General features: G+C 33.3%; 2 protein-coding genes across 2 annotated transcripts in view; one reads left to right on the top strand and one right to left on the bottom strand.

Moving 5' to 3' along the window:
• The first annotated feature begins 15 nt into the window (after positions 1–15).
• Positions 16–3966, top strand: LOC138325633 (cytochrome c oxidase assembly factor 7B-like). Its single transcript, XM_069271423.1, has 3 exons — positions 16–155; positions 1490–1630; positions 3411–3966. The coding sequence occupies exons 1-3, from the start codon at positions 53–55 to the stop codon at positions 3848–3850; spliced, it is 684 nt and encodes a 227-aa protein (XP_069127524.1). The 5' UTR covers positions 16–52; the 3' UTR covers positions 3851–3966.
• Positions 3967–6144: 2178 nt separating this feature from the next.
• Positions 6145–15447, bottom strand: part of LOC138325635 (UMP-CMP kinase-like) — a 30573-nt gene continuing 21270 nt past the window's right edge. The window contains exons 6-7 of the mRNA XM_069271424.1: positions 11598–11694; positions 6145–10286 (exon numbers count right to left, since the gene is read on the bottom strand). Coding sequence (XP_069127525.1) covers positions 10236–10286; positions 11598–11694 — 148 coding nt within the window. The 3' untranslated portion in view covers positions 6145–10235. The remainder of the gene's footprint in view (positions 10287–11597; positions 11695–15447) is intronic.

Here is a 15447-nt window from a genome sequence, read left to right as displayed (position 1 = left end):
TGTGACATTTCTGTCAGGTGCTTTCTAAAATAAAGACCGGACGACGACCACGATGGCTACCCCAGCTTCACCAGAGTTCGCAGACACAGGTCCTACATTTGATGAAATGAAAATGATAAATCAAATCCAGTGTTTCGAACATAGGCAACCAGATGGTAAATTATGATAACTTCTTTACGTGTGTCAAATTCTCATAATGTCTTTCCTGAAGCCAATAATTTGGACTTACATAACAAGTCAATTTTGTTGAGTTGAATGACCTTGACCTAGTTTTCAAAAAATCTCAACTTATTTGCTATGACAGCCCGTCTTTTATTCATATGACAGAGATATTTTTATTTCAAGAGGATATGTTTCTATTAAAAAAAGTATACAGTACCGTGTATAAAATAGACAGCATACACTGCACAGTAAATTCTATATTTTATTTAGAATTATTTTTTCTTATTGGAAAAAAAATACCCAGATATCTATTTATTTAAATCAGAAACAAATATACATAGAGATTGGCAACTCTGCCATTTTTATGATCGGCAGATGTACCTCTATGTGCTTCGGGGTTTTTAGATAAACTCTTACTTAGTAAAATACAGCAGAATAGCTTTGATATTTTATAAAAGTTAAATAGTTTTCAGATGATTTGAGTACAATTTCGGATCAGAAAAATGATATTTTAACATATATATTAGTAAAACAAAATGCACTTCCAGTTTTAAATGTATGATTTTCGAAAAAACCAGGCAAAATTACTGATTTTCATGCTTTCAAAAATCATATTAAATAACATCAATCGGAAATCTGGTAACATAAACCATGATATTATGTTTAAACTTTGTGTTGATGCAAAAATATCATGTTAAAAAAAAATACACTTAAAAGAAGTTAGCCAAGGGAAAATGCCTATAAATCGGAGGTCCCGCTGCCTGTCAACAAAGACAAAGAAGGAGTTTCCAATCTCTATGTATTTATGTTTCTGTTTAAATGTCTCTGGTAATCACTGATATCCGAAATCACTCCTCCCTGTAGCAGCAGTACAATGCACCAGACTCGAGGACTTCAAGGCACATATTTCCCAAGTAGCCCTTGGTTTTAAAGATATGAAAATTACTAATTTTAGGTTAACCTTTGATAAATCATGTATTTATATTTAAAAAAATTAAAACTAAAAAAATACTTGACTTTCTAGGAAAAACCTTTCTTGAAAAATATCCATGGAGAGAGATGGATGGGATTGAATTCACAGGCTTGTTTAGTCATAGAATTGTAGTGCTTTCCATATGCTTTTAAAGAAACTATATTTTATACACATGCATAGTGTATGACCATCTAATATAAATACCAAATACACTACCTAGGATTAAACTTAATTAAATGCAGTAATTTATCAAAATTTAAACTATTAAAAAATGTTTGTTCAATGAATTTCAGTATTATATATCATGTTATTTGAACTTTTACTAATTAATGATATTTGTTCTCTATGTTGCAGCCTGTTTTACCCTGGGGAATTTATTTTCCCAAGTAGATAAACGTGAAGATAAAGCAGCTAGGTTGTACCAGTACACGTGTGATACCTACAAACATGGACCAAGTTGTTTCTTCCTCAGCAACTACTTCTATTATTCAAGAGGTTGGTTTGGAGTGTCGTTGTTTATGGCAAGCCAAGTTACTTTTTATTCTATAAATTCTGATATAGGAATTAAAATTTCCGATATAGGAATTAAGTTTCTGATATTGGAATTTCCGATATCAGAAATTCTAATTCCGTTATCGGAAATACTATTTTTGATATCAGGAATCAGAAAACAATTTTTCATATCAGAAATTCTAATTCTGATATGGGAAATTCTATTTCTGATATCAGAAATTCTATTTCCGATACTGGGAATTCTATTCCTGATATTGGAAAATCTTAGTTATTCCTGATAACAGAAATTGAATTTCCAACATCAGAAATTCTATTCCCGATATCAGAAATTCTCTCTCATTCTGCTACAATAACTGCTCCGTGCGTTATTTGCATGATATAACTTGAAATTGAATTCCCAATATCGGAAATACTATTTTTGATATTGAAATTTGTTTTCTAATTTCCGATATGAAAAATAGAATTTCTGATTTCAGAATTAGAATATCCAATTCCAGAATTAGAATTTCCGATATCAAATTAAGAATTTCTGATATCATAAATTAAAAGTAATATCCGATATCAGAAATAGTATTTCCAACATGGGAAATTCAATTTTCGATATCAGCAATAGAATTACTGAAATCGGGAAATAGAATTCCCCATATCGGAATTAGAATTTCCGATAAATCGGAATAAAAAGTTACTTGGCTTGCCATACTTGTTTCAGCATTGCAAAGTTACGATAGTTAGTGTCTGTACATGTTTATGACTTGAATTGTTTTTGAAAGCTCAATAAAGTGTGTCAACACATTTGGGTAGCCATGTATAGCTAGGTTCTGTAGAACTTTGTAACACAAAAATCTTTATCAATATGACAGGGATTCAAATTAATTAAAATTTCCTCTTTTCTAATCTCTACCTGCTGAAAGAATTACATTGTAAGATACCACATATTTCCTTGTTAATTATATAATTTTTTGTATTGCATATTAATCCTTTCTTTTTTTGGTAAATTCATGCATGTAATATATTTTTCAAATGTCATAGATGTGACATCAGAGTGATTTACTATGACGGAAGTTCAGATTTCAAGATTATAGAACAAAATATCTTGTTTTCATTTGAGTGAAAATTTGTCGTACTTATCTAAAAGTTTGAATTTTAAGCAATATATATAATTTAATCACTATTCATAATAATATCCGACACATATGTTTTTACAAATTGGATATAAAACCTTATGTGCCAAGCCATGAAGATGAAATCAAAATGCAGCTTAGAAAATATATTTCCTTGTAAGACTAATAAGGCTTAAATTTAATTAGAATTGAGTCGAGGTAGCATTACATTGCCCCCGGCTCACCATATTCTGTATTGACATATGACAGAGTTATCTTCCATTGCGAACATATATAATGTATGGATTAATTGGCTTCCTACCTGCAAGGGAGATAACTGCAATATGCATTAGGAACAAAAAAAATATGTCTGTTTAGGGTTTATACCTGACCAACCCTAATTTTTACCCCCGACCCTAATTTTTTTCCCCACTTTTCTATGAAAAAAAAATTAAATGTCGCGATTTCGATCTCAGTCTCCGGTTCGGGCCATTATTTTTGAGTGAAAGACACTTAAAAAAAAAAAAAACATGCCGACCTACCAATCCTATTTTTTTTTGCCAATGTAACCCTAAAAACAGACATATTATTTTTTTGGCCTTAAGATGGAATAAGAATGACATAGGCATTTCATTGTGTACATTGCTATTTCTGTTTTTCAGGGAATTTGTATAAAGACACCAAAAAATTCTTGGAGTATGCTAACAAAGGATGTGACTATGGGAACGGCGATGCATGTAAAATACTTGGTGGATTCTTTCACCCGGCCCACACCAAAATTCCATTTGCCGAGGACAGTGATTTCAAAATGAAGGATTTTAGTAAAACTATTGAATACTTTGATAAAGGCTGCCAAAGAAACAGTGCTAAAAGTTGCTATGAGGCAGGAAAGGCATACTTATATGGATCAAAGGAATTAAATTTTGACAAAAATCCACAGAAAGCATTACATTATAACGTCAAAGCATGTGAGAGAGGAGAAAAGGGGGGCTGTTTTCTGGCTTACCAGCAGTATGCCAATGGTGAGGGAGCTCAAGCGGATGATAAGCTGGCACAACTGTTTCTAGCAAAGTTTAAGAATATGGAAAGAAAAACATCCTAGTTTATACCTTGTAGTCTTATTTATACAAATTTATGACATATTTGTTTTACATGAATTAGGTGTATATTTTGTCAGTCAAGTTTTATAAAAAAACCAAATATAAAATGCAGAATTGTTGTCTGATTTGTTTATGTATTTTTAAATAATTAATATCAATCATATCAAAAGTCCAATACGCTTCTTTAAGGTATGCCTTGGTAATTGTATGCATTCTCCAAAATGCTATGAAATTGGTTTGACAGATAGGTGTAACAATTTAGGCACCTGCAGCTAGAAAAAAATGTGTTCTCAAATTTTGGTGCTTTCTATATTGTTTGTTATTTTTTAGGCAGACTCAGTTTCTCTGATCTTCTTTGTTTTTTAACCCCAATGAAGAAGGTTCTAAGTTGTATCCCCTGGCCTTGGCATTTCAGTCAATAAAATCTGTCTATATTAGCAAAGTCAAATTATTTAAGTCTTCCTGAGCATTTACTTGTCTCTAAATACCCAAATCTGCTACAGTAGCATGATGTGTGAATTTCGAAAACTAAAAACATGGATATAAAGTTGCAGAGAAATGGGAAAATCCTTTCTTTAAACATCACCAGCTATCCAACTGCCTTCATTTTTAGCTCACCTGGCCCAAAGGGCCAGTGAGCTTATGTTATGGCGCGGCGTTCGGCCGTCTGTCCGTCCGTCAACATTTCCTTTAAATCGCTACTAGTCATAGAGTTCTGCATGGATTGTAACCAAATTTGGCTACAAACATTCTTCGGTGAAGGGGAACAGAACTTGTATAAATTTTGGCTCTGACTCCCCGGGGGCATTAGGGGCGGGGCCCAATAGGAGAATTTGAGGTAAATCCTATAAATCGCTACTTGTCCTTGAGTTCTGCATGGATTATAACCAAATTTGGCCACTAACATCCTTTGGAGAAGGGGAACAGAACTTGTATAAATTTTGGCTCTGACCCCCCGCGGGCAGGAGGGTCGAGGGGCGGGGCCAAAAACAGGAATATGACGTAAATCCTATAAATCTCTACTTGTCCTAGAGTTCTGCATGGATTGTGACCAAATTTGGTCACAAACATCCTTAGGGGAAGGGGAACAGAGCTTGCATAAATTTTGGCTCTGACCCTCAGGGGGCAGGAGGGGAGGGGCCCAATAGGGGAATTAGAGGTAAATCCTATAAATCGCTACTTGTCCTAGAGTTCTGCATCGATTTTAACCAAATTTGGCCACAAACATCCTTGGGGGAAGGGGAACATAACTTGTATAAATTTTGGCTCTGACCCCCCTGGGGTAGGACAGGCGGGGCTAAATATGGGAAATAAAGGTTAATCCTATAAATCACTACTTGTCCTAGAGTTCTTCATGGATTGTAACCAAATTTGGCCACAAACATCCTTAGGGGAAGGGGAGTTTGTATAAATTTTGGCTCTAACTCTCTGGGGGCAGGAGGGGATGGGCAAATAGGGGAATTTGATGTAAATTCAAATTCCTTAAGAAAAGAAACAATGAAACTGTATTCAGAACATTAATTGGAATTACAAACCAGGTGAGCGATACAGGCCCTCTGGTTTATGGGATTTTGTCGTCCACTTAAGCACTGGTTGTCCATATTTTTGACATGCATTGGGGTGTAAGATACATTAGGTGTTCATGCATATCTAGTAGTGCGCGCTACCATGATATATATGCTAAAACACCAATGTAATATGTTACACACCATTGCATGTCAAAAATATGACAACCAATGTTTATATTTATATTTAAACTAGTTATTCTTGTTTTAAAAATAAAATTAATAAAAAAAAAATATGAAAATAAAACTTATACAACTGCATAGAGAAAAATATCTGTTAATGGAACAGCCTATGATCTGGCGGTATCCAAATTGGCTGCAAGATATCGAGTGTTTCCGATTTATCTCAAAATGCAACATGCATAATAAGGCACTAAGTTGAGAAAGATCCCTTTAATAATGTAATGGTGCAATTTAAGAAATAGGTATCACAAACTTCAATTATCAAATTCATAGATGGCTGCCTGTCTGTCGTCTGGTTTATTTTCTGATCAGCCCTAAAACACTCCTTGCATAACCAAGAACCAATGGGAGAGTATACCATACAAATTCTGAGAAAGATCTCTTCAGTGTGTTCAGAAAAATAATTACATGTATTGTATATCAAACTTTAGTTGTTAACATCAAAGATGGCTGGCTGTTGGCCATCTTGTTTTGTGCAATATTCATAATGAGGCAACAAAGGCATCAACAAGTTTGGGCTATAGAGAGAACAACATGACTCACTTGGAGAAAATTCCACAATTTGTATTTTATTTGTATGCATGAATAAAATTGTATTCATAAACCAATATACTTTAACATGATTGTACATAAATTATCAAAATTACATCCCACATTATTAAATACTTACAACAATACAGAATCAATCAAACATAATTAATTAATGCTTATTTTAATGTGCTATACTTTACAGATACCAAACAACATAACATGGACCCCACATCTTTGTTAATTCAAAAACTTAAAAGTTAAGTGTTAAAAAAATCAAATTCTAACTAACATAAAGACAATATCCTTATAATTATTACTTAAATGAAACTTAAATTTCATTTCTCCTGGCTTCCATCCTCTATACTCCAGGGGTTCCGATCACTTACGATCTCTACACCCCTGGACTATCTCATAGTGAAATTGAAGGCAGCTCAGCTGAAAATATTTGACCAATCACAGACCAGCAAAGATTTCCTTTGAAGACTACAGAGAGAGCGACTCCCAACTTCAAAGTCACATAACCAACCACAGTGCTCTTTTGATGTACATCAAAGGAATAAATTACCTGTTCTGTTCTGTTGCCTCCAGTTTTACGATGAGATAGTCCAGGAGTGTAGAGATCGTAAGTGATCGGAATCAAATTCTAACTAACATAAAGACAATATCCTTATAATTATTACTTAAATGAAACTTAAATTTCATTTCTCCTGGCTTCCATCCTCTATACTCCAGGGGTTCCGATCACTTACGATCTCTACACCCCTGGACTATCTCATAGTGAAATTGAAGGCAGCTCAGCTGAAAATATTTGACCAATCACAGACCAGCAAAGATTTCCTTTGAAGACTACAGAGAGAGCGACTCCCAACTTCAAAGTCACATAACCAACCACAGTGCTCTTTTGATGTACATCAAAGGAATAAATTACCTGTTCTGTTCTGTTGCCTCCAGTTTTACGATGAGATAGTCCAGGGGTGTAGAGATCGTAAGTGATCGGAACCCCTGGAGTATCGAGGATGCCTGGCTTCATGATCATAAGTTTGGGCTAATCCATCTACAGACGATGTACAATCTAGTTTGGGCTAATCCATCTACAGACGATGTACAATCTAGAGACATAATTATAAAATCTTAAGTCCAAGCGTAAAGTTTTCACAATTCTGGAACCAATATTCTTAAGGGAAATACATTATGTTCATTTGAGATGCTGTAGTGCAGCGTTGATAAATGGCTTAGACTAAAAATACAAAAGCAAATCAAATGGTCCTTAGGATATAGTTTACAGGTTTCTCAATTACCAGACACATTTTATAATACCATGTTTTACTATTATAACCTTCAAAAATTAAAAGTCAAATGATATAAAATGGTTCAAGACGTGATGGAATATACTCTTAGATCTACAGCATATATAAGATGACACATACTGATATAAACTGCTATAAATTACACACAAGTTATATTAAACATATTTTGGAACAATAATAATGTAAGACGTATCCCATTGTTCTGAGGACTCGAATCTCTCTTCATGATACCATTACAGGTGTTCAAAAGGTAATTAGTCTAAACACACAATTAGTGAAATACATGTAGGCAAATATATCGTCTATGAAATCGACAAGTAAAAAATGAAATATGTACTTCAGAATTTGATAAATTTTTGTTCAGTTATTTATACAAGATCTTGATTGGAAACTTTTGAACAATTGCAGTTCAATAGTATAACATCTAATTTGATAGATTGTCAACATAATCATAGATCTACAGATATACATGCCCTACACAAAACTTCTTAAACAACAAAAAGACAGGTATAATCTTTATTATTTCAATGGTGAATTCAGGAATCTGCTATAAATAATTAATTATTCTGTTACACATTCTTCATTCAAAGTAGTGTTAAGTAACAGACTACAGTACAAATAAACATATCAATTTGTTTATTAGTCTAGTCCCATTTGACTACCAAGCCAGTTTTCTCGAAGAATTTCTCAACAGTGTATCAAGTACTAGATTATCTCCCCTTAGCTTAAAACTAGTATTGACCAGGTTAAAAACCAAATTTGATAGTTAATTGATATTCTTATGTTTTTGTCAGACTGAAATTATATTGTTTCACTGTAATTCGCTTGATTTATAACTGTCTGTAAAATACTCAAAAATACATTGTATACAGAGATACAGTAGAGTAATTAAGTCTATCAGTTACGACAGAGTTCTAGTTTTACCACAATTTATCAAGGCCACATGGCATTTAGAACTCCCATACATATACACAAATTTAGTCTCATAAACACTGAAATCATAATTTCTGTCTAAAATTGAGTCTGTGTTAATGTAAACCAACTTTCTTTCCAGAAAGTTTCTCGTTGCCAATTTTCATCTAGATTACATATATTGATACGGAATTTCCATTCAGTCTTTCAATCTGAGAAATTTAATCTTCAAGAACTTGTTTACAAATAAAAATACCGAAATTTAATAGCTGCAAATTGGTATACAATAAATATTTATGATGTCATATTTATCAAAACAAGACATTGAAATGCTAGAACAAACCAAAATTCGGTGCATTTATAATATGTATCTGCCATTTAAATAATGATTGAGAAGCGTTGACCATTCAAATAACTACTGAAGCACTAAATCACATTGAATAATGAAGTCGGAATTGTTTAAAATATAAATCCAGATAAAAACTTTCTAAAATCATAATACATTTAATACAGGAAAAACTTAAATCATATCGAGTAAATGCAAGAGCATTTGTTGGTACAATTTGTATATTTCTTAATCATGTGACCGCCATGCATGATAAATAACACTATAAGACAATGTGTGGCCGTATATTAAAGCCATACCTGTAGTTCACATGATAGGTTAATGGTACATGAAATTGTAAAAAATGTTACGTAAACAGAGAGAAAATCAAGATGGTTTTTTTTGAAACAGAAATACATTAATGCACATGATGATCAAATTACTTTGACTCGTGTTAATACTAACAAAATGTAAGAAAATATTTGTGACACTTTTTGTAAGACACAAACTACACACATTGTAAATATCTCTGAAAACCAGTACAAAACTTAATTTATGAAGGACCGACACTTTGTGCTCTAGTTCCAAACCTCTCTTTTACTCAATAAAAAACATAGTCATTTATTTCGCTGTACATGTACTTCATTTTTACATTTGGCCCCAAATGTTCAACTTTCCATAACCAGAAAATCTAAATATAGGTTCAAACAGTTGATAATTTCTATCATTATGGTATTTTGTGGAAAATAATATCTAGGAATTGTGTAATCCTATTCCTTCTTATCTGTTACTGAGAGTAAGTAAAGATGAAGGACAGAATGTTGGTGAGGAAGGGAGCACTATAAAATTGCACAATAGACTTAACAATGAAACAAACAAGAATCAATTGTCATTGACACTCCAATTCTCTGTCCAAAACTGATACTGAAATTACCTAGCAGGTCCATGACAGAGAGGACAATTCAATAAGCCACAAATACACATCAGTAATAACATTGTGTTCCAGTAGCAGCCTTGGATAGAAAAACAGTCCAAGAACCTAACAGCTATCAGTTCTGAGGCTTCAAACAGCTTTAAAACTTCCTTACTAGGAATAACAAATTATCAAGGCAGAAAATCTATAAAGGCTTTTCCCAGAAAATATTTACCACAAACCCAGGAATCAAGTCTTGTTTGGGTACTGCTTATTTATTTTATTTCATAAATTTACAACATATAGGAGGTCTAGAGAAGTCCATCCTCGATATCCAAGAGTTAAGACCACTGCCAGGAAGAAAGCATATGTGATCTTCATGAAGAAAGATGTGATCGTAACCCCTATAAAGAGAGTGCATGTATCTACTTTGGAGCAATTAAGTTAGGCAAATGCTTTGATGGAACAGCCTTAAATTCACAACTTATCATGATTAAGTAAATTAAAGCAAGAATAACAATGAAAGTGTTTGTATCAACCCTGCTATGTAAACACCCCTATATAAGCCAATACACTATAAATCATTAGAGTTAATTACACAGAATGTTCATTACTCCATAAACGTTAATTCCCTGCATAACATGTCTCTTCTCACGAACTACTGATGATTTTTTTTATTATGACCTTCACATCTTCAAAAACCTGAAAGTATATAAAGTAATGGTCAAATATCATTCTGTACAAACAATGACCTCAAGAATGGACCAACATAAAACAGAAAATCTTTATTGTTAAAATCAAGATGTCACATACATATGACCAAATATTTATTCCATGGATAAAGATACATTTAGATTCCCCCAGTTCAAAGACAGGGAACAGTCCATTATTGAATTCCAGGGATTTATTAGTTTAAAAGTCCTATTAACAGCCAGGGTCATTTAAGGATGTGCCAGGTTTATTGGTTGGGGAATGCCAGAGTACAGGGAGAAAAACCTCCGACCAGCGGCCAGTACCTGACAACCTTTTTCATTCCAGAAAAGTATCAATACATAAAAGATGTTGTAGACTAAAGGCAAGCTACACAAGATTTTTTTTTATATATATTCTCAACAATAATATGATGTAACAACAAGAATGCCTGAATATCATGATAAGTATATCATGACATCAAAGTAACAATTCAATCACGTCAAAATGGCAAGCCTCCTTTAACTTTAAGGATCATGGATCTTAAAAGGTTTAGAGATTCCATTTGTCTCATTCCCATCCTAATGATTATATTTACAGGCTTAGATATTCCCCCTGTCTCATCCCCATCCTAATCATTATATTTGCAGGCTTAGATACCCCTGTCTCATCCCCATGATAATGATTAAAGATGCTCCACCGCCGACAGAGCATAAATGATATTCATCATTTGAACAATAATTGGTGTTTAATCGTGTATATATATATCTAATTAACACAAAAATAACATAAAATAATTTATTTCCCCTTTGGTGCATGTGCAATCATTACTTCATTCTATATAGGATATAGTGCCACGGAATTTTTTCGGGATGCAATTAATTATTTTTCATATTTTTAACTTGAAGTAAAATTAGAAGCTTAAACTTTTCAATGGTGGTAATGGTGTAAAGTAAAATTTTTGTAACTGAAGAAAAATACTAAATCGTCTGCTCCTGTTTTTGATAGTGAAAAAATACCATTTGTCAGCGGTGGAGCATCTTTAAATTTGCAGGCTTAGAGATTCTACTTGTCACATCCCATAATAATGGTTATACTTGCAGGCTTAGATATTCCCCCGTCTCATCCCCATAATAATGATTATATTTACTGGTTTAAAAATTCTCCCTGTCTCATCCCAGTCATAATGATTATATTTACAGGCTTAGATATTCCCCCTGTCTTGTCCCCATAATAATTACAGTATTATATTTATGGATTTAAAGATTCTCCCTGTCTTGTCCCCGATACTTATATCTATGATAATTAATCTGATGTCCTTACCTCCTCTGGTGACCTGTCTGCTGGCACCTCACTAACCAATGATAACTCTCTGTAGTGCTCTATCACTGGCTTTGTAGACTCATTATATGTTGCAATTCTGCAGAAAACAATAAAAGTATGAACATTACAACAACTTAAAAGATATACTGTATAGTTGCTAAAATTTCGTAAGGGTTTTCATTTGGTAAAATTAGGAAATTCATCCAAATGTAAAATAAAATACCTTACAAAATAGATCAAAATCATGGTTTTACACATATCACAGGCTGTCAGGTGAAAAACACTTTCAAAGACTACAAAGATGATTCTGGAAAATATACCCCCACAAATAAGTTCCAAAGGTAAATTGCAAAATTTTACAATTGGGTGTAAATTAAGCGACTTTGATTAATAATGGGTAAGCTTGATTTTATACTATTTAACATCCTATCAACAGCTAAGGTCATCTATGGATGGCCTTCCCATTGTCGGTAGTGTGTGTATCCATTGTGAGGCTGTGGTATATGGATGCTCAAATTCCATGTACATAGTACATGTATATATGGTTATCCCACTCCCCTCATCCTCGAATCTTCCAGAAGCAGCAACTATATTTTCATAGATTGTGGAGTGTCTACTATACAGGGAACAGAACTCAAAGCCTTCAATCAGCACGAGCAGAGGGATGAGTACAGAATTAAGTTTCAGTGTCAAGACACATTAAAATACTCTATAACAACTTATTTTCACAGCAACCTCTATATGTTGATTTCAATGGACTTTTTCACGATTATTTAGTGTTAGTACATCAGTAAAGGGACTAAATCGTTAAAAAATCATGTAATAAAGGATAAAAAGAATTATCAAATTGAAAATAATTGTAAAAGTTGTGTACTTTGTGTTAATAACAAAAAAAGTTTGTATAACCATTTTTTTCAAAATGGTTAAACTGAAAATAAATAGAAACGACCTAGTAACTATTTCATATTACTATCTTTCGGCAAGTGTAAACAATCCCTATGTGCATGTGCAATGCGTGAACATTCAAAACATTCGATCTAAGGAAATCTTATCTGTCTAATTGACATATCTGCTATCGACTGAAAACACAAATTTATCGACTACTGGTTCCTGATTACTGTGTTAAATCTAATAAACGTTGAAACGTATGCAGAAGTTTTGTGAAGAGTTTCTTAGTGTAAATAATCCTATACTGTACAGATTTTTGCAGCTTAAAGAAGAGTTTTCATTATATTATATGGTTTTATAATTGCTTCTATCATTATTTTATTTTCCTTTGTCATGATATTAGGTACTAGGTACTAGTCCACTTAACTTGCCAATATTAATAGACTTTTAAATTTGTTTGGCCTCATATACATGTATTTATAATAAGGAAAAGATGGGGGGAAAAACTAATAATATAGGCATGTTTAGCGGACTAAGTAAGTACATGTATTTCTTTTATCATTATATCAATATTTGACATTCCCTATACATTATATATGCTTAGTTATAATGTCTATCCATCTAATGGGCATTCCCTAAATATCTCTTGTTATAGTCTTTATCTGTCTTATGGACATTCCTTATTCAGCCCTAGTTATAAGAGATATCCGTCTAATGGATATTCCCTATACATTTTTGTATATCCTTAGTTATAGTCTCTATCCGTCTAATGGACATTCCCCTACATGCCACTATTTATATAACCTTTTTCCATCTGATTTACTATATATCTAAATTTCATGTGTATTTTTATGTATTCAAAGCAAAAATATACCTTACACATATAAAATGTAGATCTATGTATAAGTTTGCTTAATAATGTACCTGTATTTGTGTATAATATATGCATAATTAACAGGTGAAAATACCACTCACTTTTTGTCGTATTTCCATCAAATGCTCTAAAGCTTCATAGAACTTATGCCGTTTTACTTGGCAAAGTAGATACAGGAACCCCTCCCCCCCCCGTTCCCTAGGATGGGGGCAAACATGTCTTTTTGCCATCCCCCCTCCCCCCATTTTCGCCGACTGAAATGTTCTAAAATAGCACATTTGAAAGAAATAATCCCTAAGGGTCCTCCGCCACATTTTTTGTACCTTATATTAGACAATTTTCCGGTGCGCATCGCATTTCCTTAAACGTTCATGTATGCATATAATGTTGAAACGTTTAACAGTAAAAATTCAATACACATGAACTAGTCTAAAAATTTAAATCGAAGTACTCAAAGTACTGCAAATACAACGCAGCAGAAACAGTAAAATAGAATGAAATCAAATGAATTTCCAAAATCAAAATATATAAACCATATTATAAAGACTTTACACCCGGTCCACCCCAACTGCGAATGATAAATATTATGAAGTTCCTTACCGTCAATCGATTGATTTGTAACACAGCGAGAAATTCTGTACCGTGTAGCGATAAACGCTAACACTCTACCGACACAACGTGGCTATTTTTAGACTCGAGTACTGTCGCCAAATCCACAGGTAAATCGCGGGGCGCTCTGGCTACATCAGCTATACCAAACACAATCGTAAATGTTACAAATACCGTAAAATCTTGTGTTACTTACACACCAGTGTACTTTGCACATGTATTTTTTCTTATGGCTTTAAATACTGAAAAAAATCTACTATCGGTATATTTTGCGCATTCAAATTTTGGGGAAAACGATGTCCGGGGAACCACAAATTCAGTGTTATAAAGGTGGTAATTTCATTGCAAAACATTCACAATAAATGCTTGACAACTTGCACAAAAAGTGTTGTATTTAGAAGAAATAACATAATATAATTGCACTGTGTTTGTTTTCTTTTATTGGCCACCGTAACTGAAACAGTGAAATATATCTTGCAGAACATGTCAAAAACATTGGCAGTCCGCCGTATTCGATCCGTACACATGTCAATGTCTGGAGATATTACACATGAATAGTTATCAGAACTATTTGAAAATATTATAATTTAGTTACTTTAATATTGCCACAATAAGTTATAAGTGTGTTTGAGATCATTAACAAACTTTAAAGAGCATTCCGATAGCATTTACGTTGGCTTGCAATAATCACATCGTGAGTGAACTCACTATCTGTACGGCACCAGATCCAAGCTGATGGCTAATTATATATAACAGTACGGTTAAAATGCCACTAACCTTCTAGCTTGTCAGTTTTGCTGTAATAATATTACAAACCACTTATTGAAAATCCTAAATATAGGACAGTTTAGGACTCGTCTTATAAATCCCACGTGTGTTTTGACTTTTTGCACACGGCCTGCAGCCGGGACATGTTATGGCGGTTCCCTACGTAATGAGCATAGCTAGATCTATAAGGAGTTTCATATGCAGTTTTACTAGAAATATGAAGATTTGTTAAAATATCTAAAATAAAGAAATACTAGTCAAGTGAATTTTTATGCAATTTGAAGAATATTTGTTTTGTTTTTAAGTAGATACAGACGCATTGTTGATGATATATAGATCGGTTAAGCTAACTAGCCATTCAGTTTCGTTAAGCTGGATGAGAGGCCCGAGCGTAGCATCCAGTACCAGTTTACCTGTGGATTTGGCGACAGTACTCGAGTCTAAAAATAGCCACGTTGTGTCGGTAGAGTGTTAGCGTTTATCGCTACACGGTACAGAATTTCTCGCTGTGTTACAAATCAATCGATTGACGGTAAGGAACTTCATAATATTTATCATTCGCAGTTGGGGTGGACCGGGTGTAATATCAATTATTTCAAGAACATTCACTGATCACAGAAAATACATATGTTTTGTTTGACATATTTCTTAATTAAAGTTCCTACATGAAAATTACAAAGAAAACAAGTCTTCATTAAAATGAGTTTTTAT

Source organism: Argopecten irradians, chromosome 6 (assembly GCF_041381155.1).
Source record: "Argopecten irradians isolate NY chromosome 6, Ai_NY, whole genome shotgun sequence".
Lineage (NCBI taxonomy): Eukaryota > Metazoa > Mollusca > Bivalvia > Pectinida > Pectinidae > Argopecten > Argopecten irradians.
This window is presented reverse-complemented; position numbering and strand designations above follow the sequence as displayed.